This window comes from Otolemur garnettii, unplaced genomic scaffold (assembly GCF_000181295.1).
Source record: "Otolemur garnettii isolate 467f Iridium unplaced genomic scaffold, OtoGar3 scaffold00015, whole genome shotgun sequence".
In the NCBI taxonomy this organism is placed as follows: Eukaryota; Metazoa; Chordata; class Mammalia; order Primates; family Galagidae; genus Otolemur; species Otolemur garnettii.
The window spans coordinates 17,944,185-17,956,073 of NW_003852410.1; the positions used below are offsets into that span (position 1 = coordinate 17,944,185).

Genomic DNA, 11,889 nt, shown 5'->3' on the forward strand with positions numbered 1-11,889 from the left:
AAAAAAAAAAAAAACAACTAAAGTAGAAAGATATCTGTTTACAAACTATTCTTCCCGAATGCTTTTGGTAGAGTAAATTTTTAACTAATTTACTAAAGATTGTCACATGGCAAGTTCCTAGAGCTGTGGAGAGAAGAGAAGGGTGGACAAATGTTGATGAGCTTGGTGATACATAGACGCCCTACCCACAAGTTTCCTGTCTATTTACCTTGCACTGACACCCAATTTCCAAATCCTTTTTTCTTCCTCTGAAACAAGAAGCTACACCAATGGGATATGAAGATAAGCAGTAGGAACAGAGCTGTCTGCCTTCCAGGTGTCTCCACAAGCAAATGCTTAATGGGAGAGAAGGCCAGGAAATCTTATTTATGGCAAATGTTTGCAGAATGGGAGTTGGTGGCTGGTAGGTTTTGTCTAAGGTCACAGGCCTTGAAAACATTCTCTCAAATAGGAAGCCGAACTCACTGCAACACGCAGAAGAGAGTGTTACAGGTAAGTTTGCTGAAGCTAGGAGATAAAGGATAGAATTCATTTGTCTAAAAGGAAAGATTTTTTGAAAGTGGCTGACATTGCTACTTAACTAGGCATTAGGTAGGTAGGTCAAGAACTGGATCTTGGGTGGCGCCCAGTGAGTAGGGCGCCAGTCACATACACTGAGGCAGGTGGATTCAAACCTGGCCTGGGCCAGCTAAAACAACCACCACAACCAAAAAATAGATGAGTGTTGTGGCAGGCGCCTGTTGTCCCAGCTACTCTGGAGGCTGAGGCAAAAGAATTGCTTAAGCCCAAGAGTTTGAGGTTGCTGTGAGCTGTGACACCACGGAACTACCCATGGTGACAGCTTGAGACTGTCTCCAAAAAAAAAAAAAAAAGAACTGGATCTTAACCTTTTAGAACTGGGTTTCTTGTACCAAGCTCTCTGCCCCTAAACTGAGAGCATCTCCCTTCTAAGGGAAGGGGTTGGGAATCCAAAATACACTCATTTATTTGCACACTCACGTACAATCACTGCAAATCCTTACCTAGGGAAAGGAAAAAAGCCCACAAATCAAAAGCTATAGTATTGGCTTGGTGCCTATAGCTCAGCGCAGCTAGGGTGCCAGCCGCATACACCAGAGCTGGCGGGTTTGAACCCAGCCTGGGCCTGCCAAACAACGACAACTGCAACCAAAAAAAAGCCAGGTGTTGTGGCTGGTGCCTATAGTCCCAGCTACCTGGGAGGGTGAGTCAAGAGAATCACTTAAACAGAAGAGTTGGAGGTTGCTGTGAGCTGTGACAGCAGAGCACTCTACCGAGGGCGACACAGTAAGACTGTCTCCAAAAACAAACCCCCCAAAAACATAGTATCAGGGGACATTTTTTAAAAAAGTGGGTATAGGGAGAAGTCAAGAATAAGATCACATAAATAGTGTCAGAGGTTATTTTAAACAAGGCAATTCTTACTAGATGAAGAATCTTTAGGTTAAAATTTTACTGTGTGTTGGCCTCTAAAGTTCTGTACTGAGAAGAACACAGGTAGGGGAGAGAAGAATGAAGTTAATTCTGGAATGACTTGGGAAGGCTGGATGGAGCTGTACTCCTGATTGTGTCCTGAGGGCTGCACAGAGTCCAACACATGGTAAGTGCTCAGTTAGTTATTTGTTCAACTCAGTAGAAGGCTTCTAAGGTGCCTGTAAGGATAAGTAAGATTTAATAACCCTTTCTCTTATCCATTCCCAAAGTCCCCCTTGTTCCCAACAGCTGAGAGGTGTAGAATTTGAAATCATAATGTACAGAGGAGATGAGATAAGTCAGGTGGAAAAGGATGTGTGTTTATGCAGTGGTGCATTCCTGTAAGCTTGCTATCCTTGTATAAAAACTGTGAATTCCTTGTCATCTTGCTGTTCCTCTAGACTTTAATTTGGATGATGGCAGGAATCACAGCGGTCTTATTCTCCACTGTATCCCACAGCTCTCTGTCGAAGATGTTAGTAAGAGCTTCATTCTCTTTGTTGAGTGAATGAATGAAGCAACACAAATAAGAGTAATATTTGTAGAACTCGTGTTTAAGCTGACTAATCTCAAAAACATTTCCACTAGCATTAGCCTAAACAGACTGTAATTGTTTTAATACATTTCCATTCAGAGCATCCCAGGGCTACTGTATTCTTTTTTCTCTACCAAGTGGAAACTTGGTGCTTCATTCTTGCAGCATTTAAAGGTGCAAACAACATAAACATTTCCCAATACCAGATGCTGGTAGCCATAAACCTAGAACATACTATGGAACTAAATTCTTTTTGAAAAGATTACAATAATGTTCTTTCCAAACTAAGAATTACCTTGGCCTTCCAAAAACTCATTACCACTTCTAGCAACTGAAAGCATAAAGTGGTAGCTATAGATTACACCTTTTAGTAACACCCCATAGGCAAAATTATCAGGTCGTGCAGTGAAGAGTTACTTTAGCCAAGAAAACATGGGTTCGTTCATTCAGCAGCTATGTTGCTCAGTTCAAAAGGGGAGGCATAAATACAAACACATGAGCATAAAAGCACCCCTGTGGCTGGTGAAGCAGCCAAAGCAAATTCTGTATATGGTTGGTGATTCTAAAGCACACAGAAAATATGCTCTGATGGCAGGAAGGAATTTTTGAGAATAAGATAGGCATAATAATACAAATGTTGTGGCTTGGCACCTATAGCTCAACCGGCTAAGGCGCCAGCCACGTACACCTAAGGTGGCGGGTTCGAATCCCCAGCCTGGACTCGCCAAACAACAATGACGGCTGCAACCAAAAAATAGCCGGGCGTTGTGGCGGGCGCCTGTGGTCCCAGCTACTTGGGAGGCAGAGGCAAGAGACTCGCTTGAGCCCAGGAGTTGGAGGTTGCTGTGAGCTGTAATGCCATGGCACCCTACCCAGGGGGAGAGCTTGAGGCTCTGTCTCAAAAAAAAAAAAAATAAATAAATAAAATAAAATAAATTAAAAAGATTAAAAAAATAATAATAATACAAATGTTGTAAGGGTCAGGTATTCTGTTAGATTTGGTTAATCAAGGGCTTTAGAAAATTTGCAATACTGTGTAATGGAAAAATTATTTTACTTCCTATCAATAAATCAAGCTACTATTAGCAGCTTCAGTTCTAATAAGCCACATGACCTCAAACCTTTATACTTTCAAAAGTTAAGGAATTCAGTAGATCAGTGGTTCTCAACTTCAACCCAAGGGTATGTATGTCTAACACTTGGGGAGTTAGAGAAAAAAAAAAAAATCTAGATCCAGACAACAACTATATATTTAGATACCTGGGCATATAGGTATGTATATTTATTTAAATTTTGTCAATGTTTCTTTTGAGCCAGACCAGCTCATTGCCTCTCAGGTTTTAATGTGACTATGAACCATCTGAGACTCTTGATAAAAGGTAGATTTTAACACAGACCTGAAAAGGCCTGAGATTTTTTACTTTCTTTCTTTTTTTTTTTGAGACAGAGCCTCAAGCTGTTGCCCTGGGTAGAGTGCTGTAGCATCACGGCTCACAGCAATCTCCAACTCCTGGGCTCAAGAGATTCTCCTGCCTCCACCTCCCAAGTAGCTGGGACTACAGGTGCCGCCACAACGCCCAGCTATTTTTTGGTTGCAGCCGTCATTGTTGTTTAGCGGGCCTGATCTGGATTAGAACCCGCCAGCTCAGGTGTATGTGGCTGGTGCCTTAGCCGCCTGAGCCACAGGCACTGAGCCAGATTTTCGCTTTCTGAGAAGCTTCCAAGTGAAAGATGGTGCTGTTCTATGGCCCACATCTTGAACAGACTTCTCCAACTCAAATCTTTTAGCATTCTATTAAGCACACAGAAATTTTCATCTACACCTAGAATGTATCACACACTTAGTACTTAAATTGCAAGTGCAATTAGGTGTTGCCTTTGCATATTACTTTGAAAACCAAGGCGGAGGGAGACTTCTATTACTATGTGTGATGTGAACAGACTATCTTAATGCCCAGATGACTCATATCAAGGATGAAGAAGGTTAAGTCATGGCCACTCCAATCTTAGACATTTTTTCCTTCTTGATTTAAAGGACCCAAAGCCATTTTCAGTAAAACATCACATTTCCTAGCCTGTTATTCATGCTATGCTTTTTAAGTCAATCTCTCCTAAAGTGATAGCTGAATCTCAAGAAGAAACTCACGTCTTCAGGAAGAGCAAAAGTCTATAAGAATTACCAGTTGCAATTATGATAATACTACTAAAGTGTATCCATCGCCTTATACTTTTAAGAGAATGTACACGCTATAAAATTTTAAATGTGACTATTACCTAGGATTAAATGTAACAATAACAGCAGCTAATGTGTGAGTGTTATCATTTTCTAGGCCTTGATGTACTTTGTATCAAATCAAGTCCTTTAATTCCTATTTTATGGCAGTCAAACTTGAGAGCAAGGTGAACTTTGGAACAGAAAGCTACAAAATGCAAATGCTAGAATTTTATCAGAAACTAAAAAGACTGAGCCTGTGTAATGAGCAGAGTCTTCTAGGCAGCCTAATAAAAAGATGACAGCATAACAAATTTACTACAGTGAGAACAATGATCAAAGCTGTGTAAAGCTTCAATTCCATTCCATTCTTATGTTTGAAAGGTCGGGAGGAAAGAGCTAACGTCAACCTGCTTTGCTACATAATTGTCAAGAACTCAGTTTTTGTAACTTGCTACCAATTGCTCATATTTAGTAAATGGTGATTTTTTTTTTTTTTTTTTTTTTTGAGACAGAGCCTCAAGCTGTCCCCCTGGGTAGAATGCTGTGGCATCACAGCTCACAGCAGCCTCCAACTCCTGGGCTCAAGCCAGTCTCCTGCCTCCGCCTCCCAAGTAGCTGGGACCACAGGTGCCCGCCACAACGCCTGGCTATTTTTTTTTGGTTGCAGCCATCATTGTTTGGCAGGCTGGGGCTGGATTCGAACCCAACACCTTAGGTATACATGGCTGGCGCCTTAGCCACTTGAGCCACAGGTGCCAAGTCAGGAATGGTGATATTGAGGAATCATTTTCTTGGCAGGAGAGCAGCAGGGGTTCTCTGCTACTGCAAAGTTTGGGGAAAATTCTTGATGATAATGGGAAGATGTACTACTGGTATCTTATTGGTAGAGGGTGAGGATGGTGGCTAAATGCCCTATAAGGTACAGGTTAGCCCCCACTGCAAAGAATTATACAGTCTGAGATGTCAACAGCCCTCAGGTTGAGAAACCTTGCAGCAGAGTACTTCACTAAGATTTTACAAGGACAACACAAAGTTGTGAAGGGTCTGAATTATAACATTTTAAGTTAAATTTTTACACAGCTATAGTAATCCTAAACAATATGTAGCATAGTGCCTTCAGCAATGACTCAGCTAGAATCATTTTAGAAGAATGCATTTGTAGCTATGTGCTGGCACACTGCTATGAGCTTCAAAATAATTTGTACTGTTCACTAGGTCAAAAGTTGCCCCGTCATTGTGCTAAGACCTTATGTTCACTTACTAACTCTGCACTCACCAACTACACATCTGTTGTATAGAAGGCCTCCAGGATACCAAGAATAATATCAGAAACAAGCCAGGCACACGGTGGCTCATGCCTGTAATCCTAGCACTCTGAGAGGCAGAGGCCGGATGGATTGCTTGAGGTCAGGAGTTCGAGACCAGCCTGAGCAAGAGCAAGACTCCATCTCTACTAAAAATAGAAAAACTAGGTGGGCATTGTGGCAGGCAGCTGCAGTCCCAACTTAGGTAAGAGGATCACTTGAATCCAAGAGTTTGAGGTTGCTGTGAGCTATGACACCACAGTACTCTACCCAAGATGACAGAGTGAGACTCTGACTTAAAACAAGCAAATGAAGAAGTAAACAACAGCAACAAGAAAAGGAAAAAAAATTTTCAAACAAAACCTACAGCCTAAAGGAGTCTTCAGAGTAGAGACAAGTCAACCACTTAAAAATCTATGTGGTAAGTAAGACCCAGGCACCAGGTATGGGGCCACTTGACACAGGGAGTGAATGAGGAACAAAGCAGGTTTCCTCAAAGATGTGGTACCAAAGCTGAGTCTTTAGAAGCAGGAGTAGGTGAAAAAGCTGGGGACTAGGGTTTTGGTGAATGGCATCGCTCCTATAGAGATGCTATCTGTGTTTCTCAGATAACATCAAGAAACGATTAAAAAAAAATAAGAGCTTATGAAGCAGAAACACAGGACGCTGGCACCATTCTAAAAGCTTTGCCTATGAAGCCTTATGACATACGTACTATATTGAGTCTTATACTACAGAAAAGGAAGCTGAGGCACAGGGTGACTTGCCCAAGGTCGCACAGCTTGTGACTGGCATTTGGGATTCAAACTCAGTCTGGCACTAATGGCTAGATTCTTAATCAGCATTATAGAACTTGAAGAACTAAGTTATAAAACCTATCTTTAAGAAGAGCTATTAGCTAAGACATTTAACCAGAATTAATCTAAAAGGAATAGCAGATGTACTGAATAGAAGTCATGAGCCTGGTAAACCATGCTTTTAGGATAAAGATGAAACTTCTGTAGATCACCAAACTTTGCCTGTTTAGGACTTCAAACACAGATTTATCTCTATCCTAATTCTTCTTTATCTCCAACTTGGCATAGGAAGTTCTTGCCAATATTTCTGGATCTATTAATAGATTATATCTGCTGCGGTCCTCCCTCTTGCTTTCTACAATCTTGAAGAGCAGGCCCTCTTTATCCCCACCCAAGACAGCTTTCAACAAGGATAACTGAGGCTAGTGCCCCTCCAGCAATGCCCTTTAGGTGTCTCTTCACCAGCATAGAGTAGAACCATTGAAAAACTCTTTGAGTACAGTCCCTTCCCCAGGTAATTTCAGGCCACATTTTCACATAGAATCTTCTACCGTATCAGAAGCCTTTAGATCCAGCACTGCTTAGAGCCACCCATCTACTAGCACCACCAATGGACGACAGTTCTATTTAGAATGAGAAATGTGCAACTAACCTCCTTGACCCTGAAGACATTTGGTTTCCTCCTTATGACTCACAGGAAGATAGCATAGTAATTAACAGCATGAGACTAAGTTAGTGACTTTGAGCAAATCATTTAGCCTCTGTGACTCTCAAGGTAATAATAATAACAACAACAGTTTACTTATTGTGTTGCATGACATAATACAGGTAAAATACTTTGTAAGATACCTGGCACACAAGGGACTCAATAAATGCTTATTAAATTATAAAGAAAAAAAGAGCAATTTGTGGAAAAAACCTACAGACTGTGTATTTGAAGATGCATCAAACCCAGTTGAAAGTTATACACCAAGCTTTCACTGGAATATGAAAGAAATTTCACATTTTGCACATATGCACTTTTCTTTTTTTTTTTTTAAAGCACTGTACATTTTATTTTTTATTTATTTATTTTTTTAGAGATAGAGTCTCATTTTGTCACCTTTGGTAGAGTGCTATGACATCACAGCTCATAGCAACCCCCAGCTCTTGAGCTTAGGCAATTCTCTTGCCTCAGCCTCCCAAGTCACTGGGACTACAGGTGCCTGCCACAATGCCCGGCTATTTTTTTTGTTGCAGTTTGGCCAGGACCGGGTTCAAACCCACCACCCTCAGTATATGAGGTCAGTGCCCTACTCACTGAGCCACAGGCGCCTCCCCACACATGCAATTTTCAAGACTACTTTTACTGCTGGACTATATCTTGTATAAGTTTTTAAAAATACGAACAATTTTTTAAAAACTTCTTGGCTACTTTTTGCATTTTCCTTCAAAAAACTCAGCCACGTGTGGTGGCTCACACCTGTAATCCTAGCATTTTGGAAGGCTCAGGTGGGTGGATCACCTCAGCTCAGGAATTTAAGACCAGCCTGAGCAAAGTGAGACCCCACCTCTACTAAAAATAGAAAAACAAAACAAAACAAAAAAACTAGCTAGGTGTTGTAGAGGGTGCCTGTAGTCTCAGCTATTCTGGAGGCTGAGGTAAAAGGATTGCTCAAACTCAGGAATGTGAGTTTGCTATGAGCTATAACACCATGGCACTCTACCCAGGGCAACAGAGTGATACTGTGTCTCAAAAAAAAAAAAAATAAAAAAAATAACAATCAACATATATTTGAGGCTCGGTGCCCATAGCACAGTGGTTATGGGGCTGGCCACATACACTGAGGCTGGCAGGTTTGAACGTGGCCGAGGCAAGCTAAACAACAATGACAACTGCAACAACAAAAAAATAGTGGGGCATTGTGGCAGGTACCTGTAGTCCCAGCTACTTGGGAGGCTGAAGCAAGTGAATCTTTAAGCCCAAGAGTTTGAGGTTACTGTAAGCTGTGATGCCAAGGCACTCTACTGAGGGCGACATAGTGAGACAAAACAAACAAACATATATTTGAAAACAGAATGAGAAGGGCTAATACTCCTAAACTACCTGAGTTAATGGCTTAAGACACCATAGTGAGAGAACTTTCTTTAGTCCAGAGGCCAGCCCTGGGTCCTCCCAGCACTAAACGGATTTCATAAACGCAGCAAGGCTGCCAGAGATAGTATCTGGTCTGAGCAGTGCACCTCTTTGGGAAAAAAAAAAAATCAAAACTTTTTTCTGTACATTTGATTGGTCTATGTCAAATCTTGCTCTTGTCTAAATTCTTGGAGTTCTATCAAGAAAATACTCCCCTAACAGATCACCAGATAAGGTGTCCTTCTGCTTCTTTGCAAAGAGAAAGAAAAAAAACCAAACAAAACAATGGATGCAAACCTACTTACTAATTATTTAGTTTTAATAAAGGTTTTTTTTTTCATATTGCAGGAAAGAAGCCTCAAGTGCAGAGCTAGGAGCAGGTTTATAAGGCAGCAGCTACATCAGGCCTCAGGCCAGCCCTACCCAAATTGTACACTGACTGCCACTCTAGTGGAGTCTGCTCAGAGCCAGTGCCCTTTATACACGGAACCATTCCCAGAGCTTTCTTAAGCAAAGCAGAATGAGGATCTGTGTAACTGTCTACACAGTCCTACATGTGGGCTTCCACTTTTCCATGAGGTGACTGCTATGAGCCACACCCAGAAATTGTGAGCTCTTCCTTTCTCTGCTGTGCTGTATATTTGCTCCTTTAGCTTCTCACCAACTGCCACCAGCCCCTGAGCCAGAATTCAAGTCTGATTCATCTTGGTGTGTGCTGAGTTTGGCATGGGGCCTGGCACAGAGAGGTTGCTCAATAAACACACCAACTAACAGCAAGCCAGCTTAGAAAACCGTTCTATTCACCCTTTCCCACACCTCCCAAATTTGAATTTCTCCTTTTTCTTTCGAGCCAGCTTGCTCTTTCTGTGTTTGCTCTGAAATAGGAATGTCAGGCACTTCTTTAAGGGCAAGTGAGACCTTTAGAAAGTCTAACGGTGGCTTTTTCTTTAAAAATGTGTAGGAATCAACAAGATGGAGATTGTTACCACCCATACAGCAAAAGTGATACATGCATTTCTTAAAGGGTGAGCACAAGGCAAGGTAGTTTCTAGACAGGTTTGTTAATTTGTGTGTGCGCAGTCTTAATTAACACAGGATACTTTTAAGTATCAGGTATTGAAAAGGCCCTAAGATACACAGAGACCCTAGGCTAAGTGGTGAAGACAGAGAAGGTGGATGCGCCTGGCAACTCCTGGAAGAAAAAGCTAGAGGGCCCTGTTCCTAGAGGCAGGGCACCTCACACTGAAAGATGCACCCGTAGGGGACACCCACCCTCTTGTTTCCAAGCTCAGTTTTCCTGTAGTGTGGCAGGCACTAGGCAGAGCAACAAAGCGCCTCGCCACTTAGCTGCCCTTTTACACCACCGCCCCGGATCCACACCTTGTTTCGGCCAGTTCCAGGATGAGCGTACACCTTTGTGTTTTCTTTTCTTATCCTTCTTTCTCTCTTTCTTTCTTTTTGTTTTTTTAAAGTCAAGGACTCTGTAAATATCTCGGCAGGGAGAGCCTGATCCAGGCACAAAGGGGGAAAAAGTCATTTTCCTTCCTGAGGTTGGCAAAATTTCCCCCATCCTCCTTCCCTAAGGGGCCCACTCACGTCTCAGCCCTTGACGCAGAAAAAGAAAGAGGATCCTCTCCAGATTACTGCGGCCTCGCCCTGCGCACAAGTTTCCACTGACTTGGCCGCTTGCAGAATTGCCAGGGCAGACGCTGAGCGTGGACAGAGCGTCTCTACTTCCCGGGATCTCGCGCCTTGAGCCCCATCTGTGCGGACCCGGAATCGGTGACCCGGGGGACCCCACTTACCCCACTACGGAAATCATCATGGCAGCCACCACCAGGTAGTTGGTCTGGTAATAGAGCAGGTTGCTCACCACGCGGTTGTTCCATTTGGAAATGTCCCTGAAGTCTGGCCGGGCGAAGCGGTCAGAGCCCGGGAAGAAATCGTCCCAGGCGCGGAGTGGGGCGATAGTCACGTCCATGTTCTTCGCTGGGCGTTCTTTGCCTCCGGAATCCAGCGGCGGCGGCGGCGGCAACCGATCAGCTGAGCGGGGTTAGAAAGATGACAGCGGCAGCGTCTCGATTGGCTTTGCGGTTGGCAGGCAGCAAAGCAACGGAAATTGGAAGCAGGCGGGCGTGTTTGCTCTTCTTTACTTCTCGATTGGCTCTAAGTGATTACCGGAAAACAGGGACCTCTCGCGTCAGAGCTAGGGACTGACTGTAGAATAGAGATGAAATGGCAGAAAGCAACGGGCGGAAATCCCCTCCTTGAAGCGAGGTGGTAATACCTTCCTTAGCAGTCCAAATACAAACTAACCCCTGTGTAATTCCTTTTTTTTTTTTTTTTGAGTGTTAATCTTGTGTTTTCTCTCTAATTTAGAAAATAATTTTGGCAGCTGTTCAGATGCCAATCTAAGTGAAATGGAATGTAAGACTATAGGGTAACTGGAAGATGAGCTGGTTTTGAAAACTAGGTATTACTAACCTCTACACATCTGAATGCAATTCTCACAAGTTCTCTGTTTTAGTATGAGTCACTCTGTGTGAAATCAGATTGGCAAAAATGGCAAAGAAGGCCTTGCAGAACAGAAGGGCGTGTTGTTTTTTGACTTTTCCTGTTGGTCTCCCTTTCTATTCTCTCCGGGCAAAATTGTGGAACTGCTGTGCCATTCAGATAAAGTGATAACCGTCTGGTCATTTCAGCCCTGAGCTCCGCGTGTTCTTTACATTTTAAAGCAAACAATTGTCTGCAGTGAACTAATTGTTCTGCACCTAGTATTTTTGGGTGGAAATACGGATTTTACTTTAAAAGAGTGTTAGTTTTATTCCAATGTTTAGTGACAACTTTCACTAAGGGAGCGCAGTATTTTAATAAATAAGGCGATGTTTTGTATCTCAAGCCCAAAGAAATACAAGGGGTGTCTTAGTTGTAAATTCTCTTCTAAGCTTCAAAAGGCTCATTTTTTTCAGTTAAGGGGCTAGCTGGTACAGTAAAACTACTTCTATCTCAAATGCATAAGAAAAAAGTATTTTGGGGGCGGCGCTTGCGGCTCCAAAGGAGTAGGGCGCTGGCCCCATACTCCGGAGGTGGCTGGTTCAAACCCAGCCCTGGCCAAAAAAAAAGAAAAAAGTATTTTGGTTAATTATATAGTGCAGTAGGCAGAATTCTAAGATAACTGTCTTTAAACCTGCATAGATACTGTTTTAAACAAGCTGAATTTACTCACATCACTAATTTTTAGAAACTTGGAAAGCATAAAATATACCCAATGCAAAGTCTAGAGGACATAATTTAATTTTCCTTGTTGATTCGGAAAGCAGTTACTATAAGTGCTTGGGAAAATTTAATGATTGAGTGGAATCAGCACTAAGATATATCATAGGTGCTGCTTTTTGAATAAAGTTTAAAAATGGGAAAGTATTTATAAGCTC

General features: G+C 42.4%; 1 protein-coding gene across 1 annotated transcript in view; it reads right to left on the minus strand.

Annotated features, from left to right (window-relative positions):
• The window catches only part of ARL6IP5 (ADP ribosylation factor like GTPase 6 interacting protein 5), a 21,845-nt gene extending 11,271 nt beyond the window's left edge, over positions 1-10,574 (minus strand). The window contains exon 1 of the mRNA XM_003785507.3: positions 10,264-10,574. Coding sequence (XP_003785555.1) covers positions 10,264-10,439 — 176 coding nt within the window. The 5' untranslated portion in view covers positions 10,440-10,574. The remainder of the gene's footprint in view (positions 1-10,263) is intronic.
• Positions 10,575-11,889: the final 1,315 nt, after the last annotated feature.